The sequence below is a fragment of the Nothoprocta perdicaria genome, unplaced genomic scaffold, assembly GCF_003342845.1.
Source record: "Nothoprocta perdicaria isolate Ctin4 unplaced genomic scaffold, notPer1 scaffold_0, whole genome shotgun sequence".
Classification (NCBI taxonomy): Eukaryota; Metazoa; Chordata; class Aves; order Tinamiformes; family Tinamidae; genus Nothoprocta; species Nothoprocta perdicaria.
The window spans coordinates 10,043,216-10,068,484 of record NW_020454092.1 but is presented as its reverse complement, the minus strand read 5'-3'; the positions used below and the strand labels follow the sequence as shown (position 1 = coordinate 10,068,484).

The 25,269-nt window shown below is 39.2% G+C and overlaps 1 protein-coding gene across 1 annotated transcript in view; it reads left to right on the top strand.

Annotated features, from left to right (window-relative positions):
• ADCY5 (adenylate cyclase 5) overlaps nt 1-25,269 on the top strand; it is a 202,131-nt gene that overhangs the window by 106,358 nt on the left and 70,504 nt on the right. Inside the window, exons 2-3 of the mRNA XM_026054275.1 lie at nt 14,109-14,258; nt 19,399-19,520. Of these exons, the coding sequence (XP_025910060.1) occupies nt 14,109-14,258; nt 19,399-19,520 (272 nt within the window). The remainder of the gene's footprint in view (nt 1-14,108; nt 14,259-19,398; nt 19,521-25,269) is intronic.

Genomic DNA, 25,269 nt, shown 5'->3' with positions numbered 1-25,269 from the left:
GAAAAGCTTTAAAGCATCACTTTGTGATTTAAGTGAGTCTTTTGCAAACCTGAAAGCTCAGAAACTGAGAATGTTTCAGTAAATTTAGAAAGGAAGGGAGAAAGGGAGAAAGGGAGAAAGGAAGAAAGGAAGAAAGGAAGACCCTTCTTGCAGAAGCAGCTGCTTTTAACATGTGAAGGTGGAACATTATTTTGTGTGGTTCCAGCTGTGGAAAGTAGCATCAGTACTTTCTTCCCACTCCCCCCTCCCCCCCCTTATTAAAAAAAAAAAAAGTATGTGATTGTCGTGTTCTTAAAATTCTCTCCATGACAAGTCTTTTGTATTGCCTTAAACTGGTGAAGGGCTTATTATGCTGAATTTGACAGGTTAATGATCACGTAGGAAGTCACGTGACACTCGTTAGTGTTGTTTCTGATGATCCAAAATTAACTCTATCCTTTCTAAAATCAGAAATTAAATCTGGTATTTCAAAATAGGAAAGAGATTGTGGCAGATAAATACCAAGATTGTTTAAGATCCATCTTGCTCTACTTAAATACTGCGTTTCAGATAGCAAGAGACGCATAAAGCCTCATACCAAAGAACAGAAGCCAATCCCTAACTAATGGGATTTTGGAGGAATGTTGTGCTTGGAGAGGTTATAACATCTCTGATAGTGTGGGGAAGGAGGCAATATAGACACTGGGAGTGATGKGCCATTGCTAAGAATAAGGGTAATATGATAAGGATAAGACGGTAATAAGGATCAAGCCAGCGGCTTTGGCCAGCATTGATCTAGAKTTGTGCTTGTGATCTGGAGAGCAAAAGCCTGCTCAGCCGTTTGTCACTTCTCATGCTCCGTGTGTGTACTTTAATAACTTGTGTTTTTCCTGTTCGAATAGAGTGAAGCCTAGAGAACAAGCTGTTCTTTTGGAATCCTGGAGTTCGTTTATTCCCAGTGGATTCCAGCGGGAAATAAAATCAACAGCCTCTCCACTTCTGAACAGTGATTGTCGCTGTGTTTGCTAATACCTCGCAGTATCTGTTTCTGGCAAAACTCAGGATGTAATTGCTAGACCAGAACATGCAGGGGAGTAAGAACTAAGATCTTCTTAAATTTAAAATGCATATGACTGACATTTGACTTTGGGTACCCAAAGAGAACGTTTTACTGTAGGAGCTCATTTGTTTAAACAGCTTTTAAAAATCCAACTTTCTATAAAGATTTAGAGTTTAAGCTCTTAAAACCATACCATCAAAGCATGCTAGTGAACTAGTGACAGCTCTATACCTCAAAATGTTTGAGTGCGTGGGCACAAATGCCAAAAATTGACTTTCCTCTGGGTGCAGGAGAGAAGAGAAGCTTTTGTTATCTCTTCGTTGAATTAGCATTTGACTTCCCTATCATTTCATGCTACATAAATGAATTAGTGACCGAGTCTTACAGCATGGGTTCTGGAGAATATTTCAGGGATCTATGCCTTGAAAATTCACAAAATATTCTTCATTTGGATATTGCACAATAATTAAAAACGTTTTCTGCAATATGAGTGGTGAGAAACAGATGTAACAACTGACAGAGGGGAAAGATAGATTTACTGAAATAAAAATGGAAGGAACCTGATCTAACAATATCTAGTGAATTACGGTTCCCTTAGAAGTGCTAAAATCCTGGCTGAATCTTAATCCTGGAGGTTTGGGCTGCAATTCTAATTTCTGTGAGCCTTGCCAAAATGGAGAAGGACTAGGATTATACTGGAGCAGGCAGAAAGCAATGAAGTTAGGGGCTTAAATCAGAACAGACTGTGGTGAGAGGGGAAGCCTGTGGAAAAAGAAARAAACTCTTAGTAACACGGTTGTTTCTCAAAAAGAGAGTGTATATTGCACTATCACATATGTCTTTCTCTTATTGCCATACTTGGCCAAATAGAAAAAGACTCCTTATTCCAATACATATCTAGACTGAAACTCTGAAAAACAATCCAAGATTTGGAAACATATGAAGTCCCTTCATTTAGCCAGCTATTGGGTTAAAAGACAAAGCCCTGCTGATCAGCCTGTTTACACTCAGATATAAATCATCATTTAAATTAAAAAAAGGGGGAAAAAAAAGTATGACAGTTGCAAAAAAATCATGTTGATAGTTTCGGTGACTTAAATTGCACTCTGCGTGAATAAAATGGTTGTGTTTTTGTTAATATTTTGAGTCTTACAACAAACTGCTTGACTTCACGAGGTAAAAGGTAGWGAGAGAGTTAACCAAATGTTTGTTGTTTATCCTATAGACCCCTACAGCAATCATCCTCTGGGGAAAAATGACAGCATGTACTGTTAACACTCCTGATAATTATAAGCTATTCAATGGTAGAGGTTCTCTTACTGTTTTGAAAATACTCTGACATAGTAGATTTGTGGTCCTGACTAGTGTCTCAAATAAGAGTAAGAGTCAACACGTGAYGAGTGCCTTTCGCCAGCTGGCCTCACTTGTGTTGTGCAGATGCAACAACAGAACTTGGCCTTTCTTCTTCCAAAGCAGGTGGGGCTTTCAGATGCAGTTTGTGAGCTGGAACGAGGTCATTCTTGGCTCAGCAGGGAAGTCCTGCAACCTTCTTCCAAAGAGGAGGAGAAAGGACTTTGACAGGAATTCGCCAAACTGCCCTTTTTGCAGAAAGGAAATTTTAATGGAGGAGCTCTGGCAGCAGCCCATATTGTTGGGGTCCCGTCCATCCTACCTGGCTTCAGACCATGGACCGTATAGAAGTGCTGCATAATTGCATGAACTATATCGAGGAACATTTGAGTTGCACAGTTAGAAACCCTGCATATTAGATATGGAGTGGTATAGATGATCTGGTTTTTGAATCCTGAGCATGTATGTGCATTGTTGGATGCAGCTCTCAAGGACAGAAGGACAGAGTTGTTACAGAGGGGCTTAACTGAAGGCTTGCTGGTGAAATTCAGCAGGAGCAGAAATGAGACAATTCTGCAATGCTGGGGAAAAAATGGGATGCTCTGGATCAGAACTATCCTCCTTCCATGCTGAGGGAATTGCATCTACTGTCATGAATTTACAACAGTTGCCCAAGTAGGTGGTACTTGTCTGCTTCTGGACACCTTATAAATAGTTTCATTAGAGTCTATTTCCTGTCCATCCCCAGCCAGAGCACCTGCCTTTTCCTCCCTGAAGTGGCAGCTRTTGCTGCCAGCTGCATTGATACTGGAGCGGATCATACTCCATCCAATTGGGAAGCAGGAGCAGAGCTGAGAATGCCTGCTAGCAACGAGGTGCTTCATGAGCAACCAGGGCTCACTGTGTCCATGTCAGCCATGGTGGCATCTGCTCTTGAGAAACTGCAATAGTGGATTTTTTTTTTTTTTTTTAGGAAAGGCATTTGACTTTATAGCAGTCAAACAAATAGTTAATTTGTTTTAAAGACAGTCCTAGAGACACTCATCAATTGAGAAAAGACCTGCTTAGGTCTTTTTTTTCCCCCCAGTCTCTTCTGTTTATATTTTTCTATGGGTTTGTACTGCATATCTTGGAGTTATGGCAGTCCTCATCCCTTCACTTTTGCTTTTATTTAGCATTATGTTACAGCTTTGCAGCAAGAAGCACAGTAGAGTGTTCRGGCCTTCTGCAGCAGAAGATCTTCTAGTTATCATTGCTACCTTCAGGGACCACCTGCTTTGCCTTTGAAAGGGCATCTCATATTTGCTTATGGCTGATTTCATGAAGCACTAGGAAGTACTTGATGAAATAAAATCTGACAGATTAATTCATCACTTAGACTAATTCTAACTGTCTTAAGTTGACAGAATTAAACCAATAAGAGTGGAGAACTGGATCCAACATCCTTATCCTATCAAAAGCTACTTAGTAGCTCCCTGTTGGATTTAGCAATTTAGACAAATGCAGTAACATTCCAATAGCACAGCTAAAAAACAGTCTGATTTGAAACCACAGTTATGAGACTGATCACATACAAGAAGGTTTTATTCTATTTTTTACCCTTTTGGTATTATTATCTCTTTTGATATTATTGTCTCTTTTTGATAAATTTTTAATTTGTTTTTATATGACTCATTCCCCAGACACACTACCTGTTTTCCTATAGATAGGAAACTCTCAGATTTTTTTTTCCTTTTTAAGTAATTATTTATCCAGTTACCTTCCACGTTTGAAGTATTTTTCATAAACTCATTTTGTTTTGAGGCATACAAATCAATCTCCAAAGAATATAAGTGATGTTTTGCAAAAGGCTCACAGGAGAAGGAAAAGTGCACAGGTACTGTGTTCTCAGACTTAAATATCTAATGCAAAACCATGACTGAATATTTAAGCTGTGGTAAAGCTGAAGATAATCGTGGAGCAAGTAAATTGCAATCTTATTAGGTTGTGATTAGTATTGTACGTATCCACAAGAGTAAGCAGCTCTTTAGCAGATATGAAGAGAAATACTATATATAGCATAATCATAGACTCATCATAGCTGGAAGAGACTTTTGAGATTGTAATATAGGCAAGTCCTACTCTTCAGTGTCATTCAAACTTCAGCAGGATTGGTGTATCAGTTTTTGGATATCGTGATAGGCGCAGGATAGGTAATGAACCACAGAATCCTTGGCACTGCTTTGAGTCTTTTGTTATGCTGTCAGGTAACAAAAACTATGAAATTTGGAGAAAAAAAAAAGAAAAAAAAAAAAGAAAAAAATACACTCTCTGCCTTCCTAAGATTAGGTTATTTTAAAAATTAATTGTTTTTCAAAGTCTAGTTCTGTGATGGACGGTATCCTCTTGGGGAGGTCAGTATGATATTAACTCTATTTTAAGTTCACCTCAGAAAACCCTATTCGGCTACATAATCTCTGGTAATGATCTTTGGGAGACTAAAAGAACATACTTAATTACAGACTCAAAATTTTCCACTAGCAGCAGAAATTTAGTATTTTACTTTATATCCATCCCAATTCTCAGCAGACCCGATTTATTTTATTTGTCAAAGTTCAGTGCCTTTTCCAAACTGTGCATGTCCAGTGCAATGAGGTTTATTTGTTTGTTCAACATTTGTTTCTTTCTGCCCAGCATTTGAATTTTTGCAGCATCATAATAACAATATTTTCTTCTACCTTTGACAGCAACAAAAGTAAGTTTAAGATGTATATTTTTATTCAAGAATTTAACTTCTCCCAGTTCATAATGCTTAACAAAATTCACAGTTTCCAGGATATACATATACACACCTTAAAAGTATATAACATGTATTTAACCAGGTAGTGTAAAGCAGTTAAAAATGTGCCCTGCAACATATACTGTGAGAAGTTCCTGTAACATAGGAGTTACCAGGTTGTTGGAGYTATCAAAAATAGAGTGAGATTCATCTTGGCTAATTTAGAAATACCCATGTGATTTGATTTGATCCTTGAATCATGRGATCGTGGGTTTCTGCGTGCCTTTGGGGAGAAGGTGGGATTGGACAGCTGAGCAGAAAATCCACYGTGGATAACAAGAATTACAGTATAAAGAGGCAGAATGAAAAACACATGAAGAGTAAAATAATGTAGTTCTAAAGGAATAGGAAAATAGTTGGATATAATGAAATAAATGCAGGCTAAATTGTGTTTATGCAATCTGTACTATAAACAGAGCTGGTTGTAACCATTATCATTAGGTTGGCTCGCACTTTTCTTTATAAACCGTCCTGAAGTCTGTTAGTGCTTCTCTAGAAAATCTTTGTTCTCTTACTGGAGGCCTTTGAAATTGAGTACAACAAAGACCAAGGCCAAGGAATGTGCCTCTGAGCTGCCCATTGCGCTCAATTAAAATCTGGTTGAGAATTTGCCTACCCACAGTTCTTGTTTGGCTGAAACTAAATCTGTGTAGAGATCAGTATGTTCAGCTGCCCCAGCGGCCAGGCGGTAAAATGCAAGGATGAATCTCAGACCTGTAGGCCACCTGCCCCGTTAGGGTCCCGTTAAACGACTCACAGGCACTTGTGCCTTAACTGTGGCTCTGCACTCTTTGCTGCTTGTTACGGATTCTGTTCCTTCTTCGAAACTCCTAACAGCCACTGCTTCATTTCAAGAGTTTAAGAGTTGCCGGTAGTGCTTGAGAATTCTAGTGTATTGAAAATATATTTTGGTTTTTGGAAGAAAGGAGCCTCTCTTGTGGGCAAGCTGCCCCAACTTCATGTGAAATCTAGCAACTGAGGAAGAAAAGGAAATCTTATTTAAAAACAAAACAAACCAATCCATCTCTGTTCYACTCTTTCTCCAGTTCCACTCTTTCTTCCCACACTTGCACAAAACCAACCTAAATCACCACCCCACAAAAAAATGCACACTCTAGTGCACACTCCCAGGCATCTAAGTGCCTGGGAAATAATGATTTTTATATCTCACAGACCATATTTAGGGCAGTCATTTCTGCCTGCTGAGCAATTGGAGAATGTTCCTTTTTTTTTTTCCCCAGATAAATAAGACCTCCATGTAACCAGATAAACATTTTTGTTTTCCCAGTGACCTGGAGGTGACGCCTATGCTTAAATGACTGTGGCAGATAAGGGGTGATGCACTGCCTCCATTTGAGGCTCCTGCAAATATTCCCAGGAACACTAAGGACCAGGGCACCCTGCAACTGTAGGGAAGAGAGGAGTGCAGATCATCATGTTTTTGCCTTTTTAACATGGATTTTTTTTTCTTATAGCTGTTAGAAGCAATTATGCCTGTCAGAAGTACTTTAATAAAGCGCGTTTGCTGGCAGCAGTTAAACTGTTTGGAAGGGATGGAGGCAAACCAAACAAAATCCTAATCCCAACATAGACCAAAGCAAAATATATATTTGTTTGGTGAGTAAGGTGGCATATATTAATTGCTGTTGCATGTGCATTTCAGTGCAGTGGCCTAATTTTAGCTAGATCTGATAGTAAACCTCAGCATTTGYTTTCTTCCTTCCCTCGCATGCTCTCTGCCACTGGCATGTTTTTTAGTTTGGAAGAAAAGATAGACAAGAAAATGCGATATAGAAAATTTTTCAAATAAAGGACCTTCCTGAGCATTTCTTCTCGTAATTATATTGACTGCAGCTCCCTCGCCAGCTTCAGAAGCATGCAGGAGACTCGTGAAAGTACAGGCAGAAGGGTCTCACAACTGCATTCAAGGGCCGCTGCTGAATCTTTCTCAATTTCTCTCTCTTTTTTCACCCCACGCGAAAATCATGGCTGTTTTGTAGCTCATTAAATATGTTAAGCATGAAGATGTGCAGAAACTTGGTTCCTATGGCAATTCAGGGAGGATGGGCAACAGGACCCAAGACTTTATAACCTTTTATTCCTGGCCAAAGGCAGCACTTCCTCACAGAACAGGCCGTGCCCCCACATAGACAGTTCCGAGCTGGGATCATGACAGGGTTCCAGGAAAATTTAGACACAGAAATACTGCTTTTTGCTGCAGTTATGCCAAGATTTTCTCAGGACAGTATATTCTCTTCCTCTGCACCTTATCAGTCAGTAACCAATGAAAATGTGATCCTGCTGAAATCCCAGCAAAAACTTTGTTTTTTTAAGCTGTCTATAGAGAAGTAAAATGTATCAGTTTGCTGTAGGAATGTTTCCTCTGAGGCTGTTTGCTAAAAATACATCTGTGTTTAGTGTTCTGTTCTTTAATAAAATTTGGATATAAAGGTTTTAATTAAAATAGTGAAACATAACTACAGTCCTTTATGTTTCTGCATTCTGTACAACAATAAAAAGAGCAGTGAGAAAGAGCATGTGGAGGGTTTGCAACTTCAGTAATCAGTAAACATGTAGAATAAGGTGTGAGAGACTATAATTAAGAAAGCAAAAAGAAAGGGGATGCCATTGGAAACAACAGTAAGACCTGGAAAATGTTAAAATCTTACTTTTTCTTGCCAGGATGAGGAGCGATGTCTATATATGCAACTGTGTACTTAAAAGATGAATCAGATTTTTTTTTTTTTTTTTTGAAGAAAGAATATAGTTGAGACAAAATTATTGTTCAATTTTCCCATGAAAGGACAGAGCATCATATCTAAGAGACCAACATATAGCAGGACTTGAACGGTAAAATGTTCCCTGAAATATGGGGAATGAATAGTATCATCATCTTGTTGACTTGAATTCTTATACAGAGATATTCACAAATGTTATGAGTTTCTTGTTTGTTTACTGTTTTGACAGTTTTCAGCSCAAACACCACTGCTTCATTCTTACAAAGTAACTTGATTTAGTTGAAAAGATTGAAGTAGGCAGCTTTTGCTACTTGCAGGTTTCCCAAACAGAAGGACTATCAAAAAACAGCATCAAAGTATTCCTGCAAAGAATAATTTTTGTTCTTGACATAAACTGATTTACTGCCTATGTAGAGCATCACTTTAGCTACTATTTGCCTTCATGAAATATAGTTAAAGAAGTTTCTGGAAGACAGTGGTTCTGCTCAGGACTCCAGCAAGTGGTGTTTGAACTGAAGCAGCAGGATGGAGTGGGAAGCCSCCATTTAGTAACTCCAGAAAATTTCTTCTTAGATCTTTGTATATTGAGCTAATATTCATTGTTGTTATCTCAAATATTCACTAAAAGTGCTTGTTACATTTAATATTTAAAAAAAACTCCTGATTTCCTAATTTGCACTTTATCCTTCCTGCACTATTCCTACACTAAGTACTATATTTAGTACTTAACTCGGTTTAATTACCTTTCTAACATAATCTGCAAGTTTTCCCTGCCTTAGTGCTGTGCTAGTTCTAGCTCTGGGAAATGAAACATGTTGTTTTATATACAGCACAAATACATGAATAATTTGATCTTGGAGCCAGTAGACGTTGTCTTTCATTTTAATTTTCAAGATGCCTTTGGCTCTGTAGCTGTTCCAGTTCTTTTATTAGATGGTAGTTTATAAAGAGGCAATATAGGGTTAATTGGTGCTCAGGAAAAGAGCTTAGAAAACAGCATTATCTGTACTTTACTTTCTACTTTTTAACAAAAACATTTTTCCTAATGTTCATGCTTTTTATTTTTTGCAACTTGAGAATTTATCTGTACTTTCAATTCAATATTGTTTGCAGAGGCGTACAGAAGAATCGTGGATAGCTGCAGCTTTTGTAATCCATCAATTTTTGTTTCTTGCATTATGTTTCAGATAAATATTAAAGAGTTCATAACAATTTTTCAGTTAAAAAAGGATGCTCAGAAGTAAGGCTTATTTCAGTGCTAGCCTCTGCAGTTCCTAATTGGATCTATTTGTCAAGTCACTGTACAGCCACTATGAAACATACTCTTGATTTTTAACCTACCTGTTGCATTGATAATCAGYTTAACAAAATATTTCCCACTGGGTGAGCATTACGGGAGCTAGAAAGCAGAGGCAGAGCAGTGTCAGAGCCCAGAGAGAAGGGACATGAAATTTATTGTTTGCTCTAGGTTGTTTTGCAAGGCTTTTTAATCTCTGTATACATGCTTTCCTTTTCCTTGTGCCAGTTTTGCTTTCCCACACTGAAAACTTAAAATGTGATTGTTCTCAAAATGGGACTTTATAAAAATATCACAACAATATTTTGATTTCATTGAAAAATAAATTGAAAAATAAAATACTACCTGGTGATATTAGAAGCTAGCAGAGAATGGCTTTGTGCTGAGATCTTGCAACAAAAATAACCCCAGACTTCTGCATGAGAAGTTWCCAAAGCAGAATGCTTTGGGATAAACAAGTAAAAAGCTGTGGTTATTATAGTAAGGTGTGATATTCAAAGGAATATAGCCAATTTTTTTTTTCATTTCAGTAGCTAACTTCTTTGTTCTGGCAAATTTAAGGAACTAACAGAAATTATCTTGACACTATCCCTCTTAAGCATTTTGTTGTCTCTTAACTACATATTGAACAGCATCTGGTGTTTGAAGAATAATCGAATAGAAACATAGTAGGGAGAACAGTGGCAATATTGATTCAAGTTGGTGGTTAATTCTGTTTTTGATGATCCCAAAGTCTCTCCCCAGAATTACTAAAACATCGGGGATCTTTCTAAGTTTTTCTTGAAAATCCAAAAACATTTTGTAGTGAGTGTCAGGCCAAATTTAGCCTGAGATTTTGATTTTGAAATATCAGATTTCCGTAACTCCCAGAGCACATGTAAYTAAACTGTTTCCACTGCCTTTTTTTTTTTTTTTTTAATTCAATCACCAAGGGAAAAATATTAAAGCCAGTTTCTTGCAAGAGAACAAAATCATGGTAGTATTCTGCTAGTGATCTAAAATCAAAGTGACTAGGTACTGTCTAATCTTTTCTGCTGTGTGAGATTGAGTGATCTGTTATTTCAGGGGAATTAGGAAGTCTCAGGCAGTTCTGAAAAACCCTCATAGTTCACAGCTTTTCTTTTAGGTACTGAATTACCTTTGAAGAGCTCTACCTCAGTGAAGTCAGAATAATAGCACTGCTCCACTACCAACAGGTGTTGTAAGAGTAGACGTATTACTTTGTGAATTACTCAAATCTGACAATGCTGCAGGCTACTTTAGTAACTTATTTAGGAGCAATATGTAAGTGAACTAATCTTTCATAAGCTATTATTTTCCAAAATCGAAAGAATAGAAATCTTCTTGGTCTAAATCTCTAGATAGGCAGAGGAGAAGGAGGAAATCRGCTCCAAAATAGACAACTGTATTTTCCCATTGCCTTGAACAGCTCTTCACAGATTGTCTGAAATAGTTGCCATAATATGTTTTTGCTTTTCAGGCCATGGAGCTTAGGGTATCATTTTTTTTTCTTAATATCTACATCATCTCTTTCCTCCTGGGACTGAAGCTGGTTACCATAGCAAAATGGCAAGGAAGCTGATAAGGAACTAGTGCCATTTGGCAAACAGGGCATAAATTTATTTTATTAAGACAGACACTGTGGAAAATAATGAGACTGGAAATCTTTCATTTATTTTGCCTTAATTTATTTTTAAATACCTGTGAAGATGATTGTGAACAGATACTGAACAAAGTGCTTTTACCTGTATAACAAGTGTTGTTGCACATAGTAGAAGCTTGAGCTTCAAATCTCTGCAGATCTCTGATGTGCTCTGCTACGCTGTAATTTCCCCCTGTATGCTTCAGGATGTCATATGTATGCCGTGCTGCAAATTAAAAGAGCTTCGCTTTAATGGAATGAATACAGATGTCTGTCCTTTGCTCCTTAAAAATTACACTGCTGTGCAATTTTTATTCTTGCATCGTGAAGCATGGTCATCTGAGTTTGTCTTGTAAATCAGCCTGGGAAGCCKTGTGCTTGTGTAAAATCGTGTCAGTTAGTGCTGGAAAATTAAATTTCTAAGGGTTCTACAAGGAATGTCAATAGTATCAAGTTTGATAATGCTTTTTGTGCTTGGCTTGACGATGTTGATCTCTAGAGGAATCGCATGCCTGGAACTGTACAGCTTGGCTATTTAAGGCATCATCGTGACAACCTTATCTACAAGGGTGGGCCTCCCAGAGGCACTTTACGTTGGCACTGAGATATGCCCATATAGAGTTCGCTTTGAAGACTGAGGTGTTCCTCTCTGCTGCTCAGTTAACTCCTGCTGTGTTGCCTGCCCTCTAGCCCACATTCTATCTCCTATTCTTGGTATAAGAATCACTGTTTGGGGGAGTTTATTTTGGATTTCTGCACTCTTAAGTGCAAGTGAAATGAAGTCTTAGTTTAGTGGGATTTAGAAAGAAAACTCAGTRTCTCCTGAAAATCATCTACGTTTTCATCTTTATCCATTAAAGGTATATGCTGTGTGCTTATACTCTTTTCTGTGTGCTGACAAATTTTCCACGTATTGTGCAACTGAATAGCTCCAATAGAAAGGATTTGGGTGTCTTGCTGTAATCTGGCCATGCAGAAGATGCTATTTAGCGTTAACCCCTTGGAGCTTGTAGTAACCGTATTGTGCTTGCAGGAGTGTTATTCACAGGCTGTCAGCTGCAATCAGTGCAGCCTGAAAGCAGGAATCACAGTAACTCCTGGGAAAGCCCTCCTCATCCTTCCTATTTAAACTTCCCCTTACGTGCTAATGAACACTAATATTTTTTAATGCTATTTTGAGGACAGAATTTTTAATCCTTTGGGGAAAAAAAACACGTTTTTCCTCATTGCCAGGAAAAAATACAGTCCAATGCCCACTAGTCGCAGTGCTGCATTAGGGTAGCAGGGCAGGACAGGGAAGGGAATTGGCTGCTGGGTGGTTAGCCTGGAGGTGAGATGGAGGATGTTGGATTCGTCGGGATGCAGCCAGCCTTAGAAAGAGCTGAGGGAGAAAAGAGCTTCAAGGAGGATCTAGGAGTTTAGGAGCAGCGTTCTGGCATGTTTACGTGTGTGACCTGCTCCGCAGATAGCCCTGTCTGTTCAACGTGTGGGCTCTTTGGAAAGAGGGAGCAACCTGTCAGGGATGGTAGTGGTTTCCTCCTTGGTAGTGGTTTCCACCTTGGAAACCAGTTTTTTATTTGTAGATACATGTAACTGGGAGTGGGTAGCAACAGCCAGTGGTTTATTTTGTTTTCCTAGTATCCTTATGTGTGGGATGCAGAGAAGTAGCCCGAAACGCAGCCATCGCCATAGAGGAGCTTCAGGAGTTTGAGTGTTGCCATCTACTGGCGGCCATCTACAGAGAGGCCCAGGGGCCTTGACTCTCCACAGTTATGAGGGAGTGCCTATTTTGAACAGAAAGTTGAGATTTTTATGCCTAAATTTGGTGTCAGGGTGGACTTCATATAATCACAGAATCCTTAAGGTTGGAAGGGACCTTTAAAGATCACACAGTCCAACCCCCCTGCACACGCCTGATCACCTAGAGCGTGTGGCACAGGGCTGCGTCCAAGCAGATTTTGAAGATCTCCAGGCTTAATAATACAGTGACTGTCACCATGCTCAGCAGGCAGACAGGCTCCTACCTCCTCTAGTGAAATGGCAGGAAGGAAGATGTTGGTTTGGGGAGGGCCAAGCCTCCCAAAAGGATTCAGGGCTCCATGTGGGCCCAGTGCTCATGCTACATATTCCAGTCTGGTCCCCTGTTCTTGCAGAGTGGCCTGGTCTGGAAAATGTTCTTTTTTTTTCTTCTGCAGTCAAAGGTCTGCACAAAGCCACGTGTTAGTTGGATTCATTGGGTAATAGCCCCAAGGTCCCCATTTAGGAGAGGGCTGCAAGGCTGAGAGTTTTTGCCCTCAGGAGAAATGGGAGGTGTTCATGTTCTGTCCTCAAACGGAGCTACTACACAGCTTGTGTGGCTCTCAGTGAGTTGTATTTTGACCTCTGTCAAGCAAAATTTTTATACAAAACCATTGGAAGCAGTTCAGAACATTTTGCTTGAAAGCACATTCCAGCAAGGGACGTTTCTTTTTTTCTTTTTATATAAAAAGAAAAAAAAGTTAGGAAATAAAACAATGTTTTCCAGCAAAAGATGTGTATGCTTTATTAAAAGGTGTAATCGATATCTGGAAGCAATAATGTAGCTTTTCTTACGTCCTTGTCCAGTCTGAAAGTGCTTCAGGCACCTGTTTCTGTAGTCAGAAATATGAAAGACATAATTCGCTTATCTAGGAAAATAAATTTTTGATTTGGAGCTAGACAAAAATGGATTTCAGCTGTATCTAGAAGCTATCAATACTAACACGTTCTCTTCAGTATTTCAAGCACTCTCTCTGAAATAATAGTTCTAATACGTCTATGACATTTCTTCAAGTCACATAGGTAGGTGTACAAGCGTGGAAATATTTCTATTCTTCTATAAGATCTGTCTGCCCAGTTTTTAGGTGACCAAATGGAGAATAATGATGTATTTTTAAATAGATTTTTGTCATAACAGTTCCAAGATCCTAGATTACTATAAATAGGATTTACCAATTGGGTTTTATTTTTTACTGATGAAGTAATACAGAGTCTTAAAAGCATATATTTGATGCCATATATGGAAGCTTTATATTTTAAAGACTAGTGAAGTAAAATGCGCTGGAATTAAGAGCTTGAAGTTTAACCGTGGCTGGGATTAAGGAGTCATGGAATGGGCTGAGTTCTGGCTGGCCCTTCTGTTATTGRTGGCAGGTTTCCAAATTGTAATCAAATATTTTCTCTCTTTTTTTTYCCTTTTGTTGCAGCTGGTCTCCAATGTTCTCATCTTCTCCTGTACAAACATTGTAGGCGTGTGTACCCACTACCCAGCAGAGGTGTCCCAAAGGCAGGCTTTCCAGGAGACCAGGGAATGCATACAAGCCAGGCTGCATTCTCAGAGGGAAAACCAGCAGCAGGTAAGAGCAACAGTGTAAAATTAAAAATGAAACAGCTCAAATGGAATTAGCTTTGAAAAATCCCCCTTTGGAACTGTATTTGCTGGCTTCTTGCTTCTTGATTGATCCAAGGAAGGATCAGTAGTGGGCAGGATTTCTAGAGCTTGGAAAGAGAAGCAATAATTCTTCCCCAGTACCCTGATGGGCTTGTCTGCAGACATCAACAAATCTTGTGGTCTGTTCTCTGTGGATAAAAATTAAACAGTATGCAGGGAGTCTGCATAATTGCTTTGCACACATGGAAGCCACGTGTTGAAGGCAGATGCAACACACAGGTTTCAGACTGGCTGTGTTTTGTAAGGGCAATGCGTCATATAGTTTTCAGCGAAGCCACTGCCAACTGGTAGCTGTAGGACAGGTTTGGGGTGTGAGAGAGGCCCACAGAACACATTGCCCCTTGGTGCCTCCAAAGACAGTTCTCTACTTGCCTTCCCCAAAGGTTCTGACCTGCTGCACATCATTGTATACCACATAGATCTCAGGGATTTGTATGGAAAGTAATATTTATCACCCACTTTTATGTTTGTTTGCTATAGAAAGACCTTTTTTTTTTTTTTTTCTGCCAGCATACAGCCTTGTTGTCTAAGGCATTGAACATCCCTATGTTCATTGAACATTATCTGTTCCCATAAGTTGCTGAAGGGTTCTGTTGCAATGTCTCATGTGTGTCCACATAATTAGATATAAAGGATATTTTGGGTCGCCTTGTCTCTTTTCTTGCTAGTACACATCTCTGTAARTAAGTCTCCTAGTGGTCTTGGTCCAGTCAAATTTGAAATGAATCATGAAATGAGGCTTCCACTCTTCCCTTCAGAGAGATATCAGCCTGGCTGTGGGTTTGGGGAAGTGGTCAGGGGAAAGAATCAAGCGTCATGTCTTCGCATCTCTGTGTCAACACAGCTTGATTTTCACTTATGTCTCAGCCCATTTACACCTAGAAAATTACTTGTAGGTAGTCTTATGCAGTGCTTCTAGCCAACAGACTTACTGTTTGACCCATACTTTGAAATAATATGTATAAAACTTTATTTTGATTTTATATATATTTATAAGTGGATAATAAGTGGATTCAGACTTCTGGCTTCTTTTTCTTCTGTAACAAATGTAATCTCAGAAAGATGAAACAAGCAGCTGCTCCTCCTTCTATACCTTAAAATGGAATAAAGGACTTAGCTAAGAGAATACCCCATTTTGCTTACTGATTACAGCACTGTCTTCCCTACTGAGAAATTGCCTTTGCAGTGTRTCTCAAATTCTTGTTATACTGTGTTCAGGAGTTTCTATGTCAGAAACATCTCATAAAAAAGCTTTGAAAATACCATAGCTTGATGCCTTTTTCCCCACCCAGCTAGTACAACACCATGCAGCAGAAAGCCAGGGCATTAGAAAACCATGGGGCAAAGCCTGAAAAGGCCCTCCAGAATCTACCCCAGTGCCTGTAGGATCCTAGCAGCTGGGGCCTCCTAACAAGATTATTTGCTGCTGTAGCCTGCACTGACATTGATTGCCAGGTTTGCTTTAGATGCTTCCCTATGCATAATGCATTGAGATAATCTTGAGGTGACAGCAGACACTAATAATAGGAGCTCTGCTTGCATCTGGGAGAGACRATTTCCAAATAGACATAGATGGAAGAACTGTGCAGCCCAAAACCACTATCAATGTTTGTCTGTTCTTGGAGATCTGACAGTGCTCCTGTGTGCTGTTCTCTGTTCAAGGCAGGCAGATTATCTCAGTCAAGCAGTGTATATTTTCACTTCTTAAACTTCTGCCAGCACCAAAATCAGCAAGAAATTAAGTGGAAATCCGGCATAAAGACTTAGAGTGATTTCATTATTCGAAGTTACCTAGAGCAGAGTCATAACAGCAATTACTATTACTCTTCTAAAATAAAGTACTGTTGGATAAAAAATAAGCATTCAAAACAATTGCAATGAGCAGATGTTTGCAGGAGATTTGGATAAAGGATTGGTGATCAGGACTAGGTTGTTTTATTTCTTGCAGAGCTTATCTTTTGTCTAGGAAAAGTCATTCTCTTTTTCATCTCTGCATCATTTAACTCAYGGTGTAAAATAAGTGCTATTACACCTGAGGTCAAACAGCTCATTGTAAGACATTAAATATTTTTTAGTGCTTTTAGGTCATCTTGGGAGAATAAGGCATTAATAGCTAAAATTCCTATCTGGTAAGGAGTCATTGTAAGGATATGTATTTTATATATACACCCACATACACAGATATCTACATGCCCATATGTAAACAGAACAGATCTACATTGTAATCTTTCATCTGTGCCTATTCTAGAGAGTTGTGCTTCTAGGTATGCATTTGTTTAATGTATAATTCAGTGGATCTATAGCTGCATCTTATTTAAAAGCAAGAATTATATATGAATTTGCTCTTTCTTTTCTTATCAGGTCAGATTGCTGCCTTGTTATACTTGTAAAACAGCAGTCCCAGTCACCTCTCTTTGCATAATAAGTGATTTTACAGAGAGAGCTGCAGTGCTTTCTGATCATTATAGCAAAATGAAAATTGTACTCCAGTGGAGACTCCAATTTCTGCAGTATTTGAAATAAAACACAGGAGTATTTGGTTGCCTGTTATGTTTTTCTTGTTATGGCTTGTGCCCTAACAAGACACTTGTTTCAAATATCTGCTGCAGATACAGAGGTTATTTTCTGTGATTCTATGATTCTGTGGTTGTGTTGCTCTTAGCAAACAGAGTGAGAATCAAGTCCAAGTCAGTAACGCAGCTCARCTTCCTCATTAGATATTGCATGAAGAATATTAATATTACATGAATTTTTTTTCACTTGATGAGGTATCTTATTCCCTGGCTTGCTGAAATGTTAGGGCTCTTGGTTAAGTTTCTGAAGATCCCAAATGTCTTGAAAGTATTGGTGGATTTAACCTGGCAAATGTCTATTATGTCAGGAAGTGCAAGGGTGGAGGTTCATTAGCCAAAATTATCCGGAAATATATGTGAGAATCTGCTGGAGTATTGGTAAGAGAATCTCACTTCCCCGGAGGTGTCTCTGTTTTGAGAGCAAATAAAATAACCATCTTTCCACTCTGATCTGCCCACAGGGAATGTTCCAAATTTGTGGGTGCCCCTGAACTTTCCACTAAGCTCCAAGTTATTCTAAAGGATGTGTAAATTTGCAGGAGAAATAGCAGCTTTCACACATCTGAGGATGCCTATTTATGATATGCAAATGACAGCAGTGTGTACACTGCCTACTCTGGTAAAATTGCAAGTGTGTTGTGCTTTTGTGCTCAAGAAATACACTAGTACCCCATGGAAGCCGGAGGACCTGTGCATGATTCATATACTTTTTTAAAATTTGGGTATGTAAGCACTAGCACATGCAGTGTGCTGTTGGAGGGATAGGATTTTAAAATACATGTGTCCTGTCAGGACTGCTGCATTTCTACTGTGTTATTACTACTTCTTCRGGGACATCAGTCTCTCTAAGGCACAAGTTGGAAGAAAAAAGTAAATAGTGGGCAGTGCTGCAGAATATAAAAAGTCTCAGTGTATGCTGAGCACATTTTCAATAAGTTCATTTTCTTCTGTTTTCCCCTAAGCTTCTGCAGCTCCTTGGAGGAAGAAACAAATGGGCAACAATCCGTCAAAAATAGGAATTAGAAGCCAGAAATGTGTTTATAATTGAAGTCCGGGCACAAGATGTGGTGACGTAATTAGCAGGAGACTGCTGACCCCTCTGAGTCAGGATGCCACTCTGAGCCCTAGTGTTCCCTGCCTTGTTGAGAATTAATGAGCTGTTAGATAAGGTTGGGGACCTTGGTTTATGCCATATTGTGTTTGTGTCGTGAGGAAGGAAGGACCTTTTCTTTCCTCTGGTCACTGCAGGGGAAGGAAGATGATAAAGATGACAATGACACATAGAAACCTTTGGGATTTTTCACCTCTTCCAGAGCAGTGTTTTCACCCTGCAAGTTGGGTTACACTAGGACTSATCCAAAAAAGAGATAACTCCCAACCATCTTCAGCTATGGCAGAAACTTTGTTTGAATTGAGGAGGGTGTGGGTGGGAGTAAAATAAAGGGAATGAAGGATCTGGGTAGAACTTGTCAGGTGTAATTCCTGAAATACACCTATGTGTATCCCTGGGGTGCATATTACCTGCAGATTTAAATTCTTTAGCTTTTACATGAAATTACCACCAAATTTAGAATAATAAAGAGCACAAGCTTTTGTGTGAGTTTTTAGGAAAATTACCAGAAAGTCATCGATCTTGTCATGCAACTAATTTTCGCCCAGCATTCAAACCTATATGCAAAGCAGCTTACAAAAATAATGTCATGAAAGACACACTAAAGCTATTACCGGTAAATAAAGGCRCAATTTAGTTGTTCCAATATGAGGGTTGAGAGCTGTAAATTGTTGATGACAGAAGGTGGGTATTGGAAATACTCCTGCAGGTGAGTGGGTGGCCTTGCAGGGCTTTATGCAGTTGGGCCCTGACAGCAGTTTTAAGCATAGAAGTACAATACTGCATTGGACAGTTGGGCCAAATTTTCCTGCTGGTTTTATTGGGATGTTCCTATTGACATTTCAGCTGCCGAGAACTGCTGGCTGCTGGAAGAATTTGCTTAGATAGATGGGAAAGGAAGGAATTTAAATGGTGCTGAAAGGGTGTCAGGGTATCTGTCAGTCCTGGGGTGTTGTGGGAAGGAGAATTCTCATCCATGGTACTTGTGGAGACACTACACGCAAGGTGAGACCGTAAGGTCAGATTTAGCAGGATCCCTTCAGGAGTGTGAATATGCACTTTTTGGGTTACATGGCATCTTCATTGGCAAGAATGAGCAGATATGAATCACAAGCCCAGTGTAGCTGGGGTGAAAAATAATTGTTTTCCTTCTGAAATAGTCAAATTGTTGTTTGGGGATGGAGGCAGAACCTCAGGTGTTTTGACCGGGGAACCAGCTGCTGGGTTCATGGTGACCATTTCTCTTGGTTGCATTCATCGGGCTCCAAGCGATGGTGGTCGCCTGGTCCTTGGCGTGAGCAGGGCCTGTTTGTTAAGCGGGCGGCAGGTGTTTTAATTGCCTCATCTGTCTGACTCCACAGGAGCGGCTCCTGCTCTCCGTGCTTCCCCGACATGTTGCCATGGAGATGAAAGCTGACATTAATGCCAAGCAGGAAGATATGATGTTTCATAAGATCTACATCCAGAAGCATGACAATGTCAGGTAAGAACAACAGCCGGCCTCCCAACTGCCGGGAAGAAGGAGCTTCCCAACCCTTGGCACTTGACACCAAAGGAGGAAGRTGGCAGCAATACATGATCTGAGAGTGAAATCTTGGAAGTGTCACCACTTGACATTTGAGAGTTTGTTTGTAGGATAGGAGGGGGATTGCTGTGAGTTTGCATTGTCCTCCTCTGAGAACCTCTGAGAAGCAACTTTAATCTCTTTCCTTTGCTGCTCTTTTTTTTTTTTTTTTTTCCTTTCCTGACATATGTGTGTGTGATACAGGGAAGGTGGTAGGTTTAAGTTTAGTTACTTATTGAGAGTTACAAGCTGTCCTCTGATAAAGTGAATTAAAGCTTGTCTGTGGAAAGGAAAAAGAAGTTGTACTTCAGTAGCTTGATATCTTCATATACTGCTATTACAAAGGAAAGTTTAAGTTAATATCCACACCGTTTGCTTCTACTGCAGAACCTGAACTCTTTAGCATCTTCTATCTCTGTTAAGCCAGGAGCTGACACTATTTAACAGCTCTATAATATGTGAGTCTATAAATGCTTCTGCTGAGAGAGAGGGACTAGGAAGAGCTTCCCATGTTTCCTTCCTCCTCATCCGTGTCACACAAGATGCTTTCCTGTAAATTGCTTGCTTTTCTCTCTTAACATAGCATGCCAGCAAGTTATGTTTTTGGCTATTTGCTGCATAACATGTYGCCTTTGAAGTAATCTTTTTACATCTCTAATATAACCACATAAGCTCCATTAGATGATCCAGTGAAATTCCCTTAAAATTCACGTATAATTCTGAGGCATTTAAAGACTGTGATGAGCTGACATTTCCTTAGCTTTGAGGATGGAAGGGAGATGTACAAGCAGGGAAGTTTGAGGAGAGTGCTCGCTCTTGAGTGTAGAGTCTGATACCCAATTCRCTGAAATCAGGGCAAACCTGTTTACTGCCTTGGAAAGACTTCAGATAAGCCCTACTTTTGACCGAGTAGTCTGGTAACTGATAAGGAGTCACTAGTAAAATGGAAGACAAAAACATCAGATATAAAAGAMAGTGACCATTCTGTGGTATAAAATAAAGAATAAACATAAGGTGGTGAAGGTGACTGCTCTGGCAGCTGAGAAGAACCCTTACATGATACCCTCCCAGAGTATGCACAATAGTAGAATAGATGATATTTTCAGGTTTTATATCTTTTTCTTCCTGAAAGGCACTTAGCCTACTCAAGCAGGTTTGTAAATCTTTAGTGACAGATAGTGTTTGTGGATTTTCCTAATAGAAGAATTACTTTTCGGTGGTATCCAAAAGTCAACTTGACATTTGGATAGAATGCAAGTGGTTGGAAGTGAAATGAGACTAATCAGTATGATATTATATTCATTCTCATTGGACCCTATATTCCATTATTTGCAGGCTGGAAAGATGCATAGTACAGTCAAATCTTATTAAAGGTGATTGTCTCTGTAGGATAATGCTTCTTTGAAAGCAAAGTTTTGACTATATGACTAACATAGTGATATAGTCGATAATAATAAATAATTATCTAAGCTAAAAAATGAATATGTTTAAAGGGAGTTGAGATTATAATTATGGTGAGAAAAAGTAACCTGAAGCCAATGGCTGGTAAAGAGAGATGAAGACACCAAAAGATACACTAAAAAAAGAAAAGAAAAAAGAGCTAGGAAAAAAAAGAGAAAGAAGTTTGTTATGCTTTTCAGTTTGGGCTGGTAGGTAAAATGAAAGGTGGAGCATGCATATATAAATGGGCATTCTTTTTTATGCAGCAGTCAGCCTTTTTGAGTATCTTGATGGATCGCTAAGGGGAAGCTTGCAAACATATAATTTTCATATCTTGCCTATTCATTGAATAATATGAGCATTTGCTCATATTATAGTACTATAATAGATAATCTTCTGGAGCCTAAAAATAATTTTCACTTTCTACATTAGGGTGATGAGTAATTAGGATTGAGCCCTTGCAGATACCTGCATGTCTACAATGAGAATGGAGGCTGGGGTCACAGTAGGTCTTGCAAGAGGAAACAACTTAAATTTGATCTTCCTCAAGGTGGAAGGACTTTGTTGTCCATGACTGCTAAGTCCTAAATCAAGCCCAGTGAGATCAGGGAAATGGCTGGCAATCGCTAAACTCAGCAGGTAAGAAATAGGAATTAAAGTGTAAGGGTTAGAAGGCACGGAGTATCTGAGGCTCTGATGGTTACTCACTGAGTAAAGTAAGGTGAAAAGGTGGAGGAATTTACTTCTTGGACTGTAGTTTGTATTAGGTTTTGCTTTCAAAATATGCTAGCCTGTTTTGTATACTGTGTCTGTAAACTCTGAAACATGTGGAGGTTATGACATGATTAATTGTTAGCTAACAGTGATTGGTTGCAATGTGTAGATGTACAGTTCTTGATAAACACAAAATCCCTTAGATAAAAGGGAATTAAAACTTGTTAATTATAGCCTTACTGTCAGAGCCCTTGAATACATGTTTTAACATCTGAAGAAGACTTAAATATACACATGGACTTGACATTTCAGCAAACTGATTGTTGGTGTTATTCTGCATATATATATGTGTATGCATATATTCTTTTATTTCATTCTTTGTTTCTTTCTTTGTGTCTTTCTTTCTCCTTTCCACATGAGAGCTTTTTGTAGCCATTACACATACGTGCTGAGAGCAAAGAGAAAGTGACTTTGGAACATCTCATCTTCATATACTTTAGGGAAATGAATAACTAAGTATGAACACTCAAAAAGGAAATAGGATTTGGAACAAATGACTCATTTCACACTAGGAGTTTAGCACGGAGCCTATTCTCTTGCCTGGGTGCACTGAAACCCGCTGTAGTGGGAATTACTGCAGATGATTTTAAAGCATTTATGTGCACCTGGAAACACACTGTTGGGGGGTAGTCCCCCCATGAAGWGGATTCATGAATGTAAGATTAATTTGTTGAATGTAAGCAAGCAGGCTCTTTACCTTTCATYGGGAAACGCTCAAGGAAAAGCTTTTGAGATTAAACAACTGCAAGCAATTTTGTTCTCTCCCCCTCCCCATTCAAAAATGTTATAAGATCTAAGGGTTTTTTTGCCAAAGGTTATTGTGTCAAGGCAATTGGGGAGCACGTTAAGCYGGTGCAAGGGTGCTGTGCCCAGCCATTGAATGTGGCTTCCTGGTGGTGATTTATGAGGAGCAGCATTTCCTTCGCCGCGCACGGCAGCGGGAAGGGCTGTGTGTGCACAGAGGTGCCGGCTGCAACAAGGCCCTTTGCCTGCTCTCCCAGCCCAGTTATCCCRGGCGGACTTGCAAATCCAAGGATAATGATGAGGATTTTTGCTTGCTGCTATTTTACACATGTCAGGCTGCTGTCATAATACCAGGTCTCCAAGGGCTCGGTGTCTCCTGAATCCTGAGCATGARGTTACTCACTGATCCCACCAACAGGATGGACATAATGAACCTTGCTGACACTGGAAGTTGCAATCCAGCCAAATTTAACTTTGGCCCTGTGACTTCTGGAGGCCCAGGAGCAGAGCTGGGTCACTTGGCTTGTTGAGACCTTTTGTAGGACAGAAGCGATTTACTAAATTTCACTCCAGGCAAGATTAAATATTTTAATTTTCAGGGATGATAAGGTCTGGGCTTTTGAGACACCTCTGATTTTAATTTAAAAAAAAAAAAAAAAAAGGAAAAAAAACCCTACTCCATCTGTAGAATATATTAAATATATTATTATAAATTATTATTGATATTATTGTACATTTTTTTCTATTTTAAAGAAGTCCTTAAATGACTAGTTATGCTGTGATATTCTTGAGTTTTTAGTTGCATTTAAAATATATATATATATATATATATAACATGCAGAAAAGATCTTCTTCAACTGCTCGTAGTAGATCTATAAAACACAGACATGATCTTTAGTAAGGGAGAGTTCTGACACGATACTGCTAACTGTGCTGCACTACTTTAAAGGGTGGGTGAATCAGTCTGTGGAAAAAAATGAGGCTTTTAAGCAAAAGCAAAGTAGTCTTTCTAACCTGAGTGGTTAGAACAATTTTTTGAACCTTATCAGGACTTCCTAGGAATGAGTTCATAATCTCCTGCTTATTGTTATGGAAAATAAAGTTTAGAGAATGAATTATCCACAGTGAAAATATAATTTCCTGTCTTTTTTTGTAGTGAAATTTGTTTTAAGRTTATGTTCTTCTTAAAAATTTGGGGTGATGGTGAAGCTAGGTTGAAGAGTTTTGGCSTTAATACACTCTGTTCAGATGTGAATGAGCAGAACCCTTGAACAGGGAAAGAAACCTCTTCCCTCCCTGATTTAYTGAGTGAGAATTAACTTTGACTAGTGCAGAATCTTAGAGCATGACTTGACCTTTCCCACATGCGTGTTTTAAATATTTAAGTCTATTGTCAAATGCCATCAGGAAAGGAGTTCCCAAGATCATACAAGTCATTTTGGGTAAACAACAGGGTGAATTATGTAACTAAATCAGCTCACTTTATCATGAATGAGATTATGCCTGATAGACAAACCCTAAAATACACACAGATTGTATTGTTTATCTAAAACACTTCCTAGGTGAAATGTGAAATGCTTTACATTGCCATTGCTATTTATATCCCGCTGCAGTGACAGTGGCTTTAATGTTATCTAGGTTTGGCCAAATATAGTAATCTCAGCGCTATAAAAGGATGTTTGAAGTCCTGGTGAAGGGATAAAGTTGGCTTTGTCATCTAAATTCCTTTGATGAACTGTTTCAAGAAGCTTATTTTAGGGCCAGCATCCAACCACAGTGAAAGTGACAGTTTCCTCTTTTCTCTGCCTCGCATAATTCTCATGAATCATGGACTGAATCAGTATTAACCCGATCTCGTATTTTTTTAAACCTCTTTTTTAAACTTGAAGTAAACCATTTGCAGAAATAAAGSAGTAGGATCAATTTGCTCTCAGCTTTGCAAGTGAAAAACATGTTTAACTAGTTTTCTGATGTAATTAAGCTCGAGCACCAAAACCACTCTCTTTAAATGTGACCATTAAACGCTACGTGTTGAACAAGTTGCTGCCCTTTGGCTGAGTGTCAGGATATTCAGACCAGCCGCGCTGACTTAACCTCTCCCTGCCTTATAGATCCTGTGATGCTTAATTAGTTGTTTATGGAGTGTGTTAAATTCCTAGATTGCGAGACGCTGTGCAGCTGCGTGTTGTGGTTTGTCAATGTTGCAAGTAAGCAAACATCTATTTCCCTTCTCCTTCCTCTGCCCCTGTATCCAGGACATCCAGTCTCCGTATTCCTTGGGGTTAAAGGAGCTGCCAAGGCAAGGTGCAAAGCTGGGCTCTCATTGCAGCTGGCAGGGGAGCTCCCAGGACAGAGCTGTACCTGGGCACATCAGTGCCACAGCTTGCCACATCCACGTGCTGCTAAYGGTGTATTCTTGTTGGTCCATATAGACTTGGAACTGTTTGGTTCTGGCTTGCAAATTGTTCCTTGCCTTTTGTCATGCTGAAGGAGTTCAGAGTCCTTCATCATCCTCATCATTTKTGCAGCACAGGTCAGACAGGTGGTATCTAGCTGGTATCTGCTTGGAATGAACCTTAGCTTTTTAATTTTCCAGAAATCCTGACTTATTTTTTTAAGATTGAAGTAATTTTTAGGATGTGTCAAGCTATGTTTCACCTCTGAAGATAAATTACTGTTCAGTTACCACATCACCTGACTCATCCTAGCT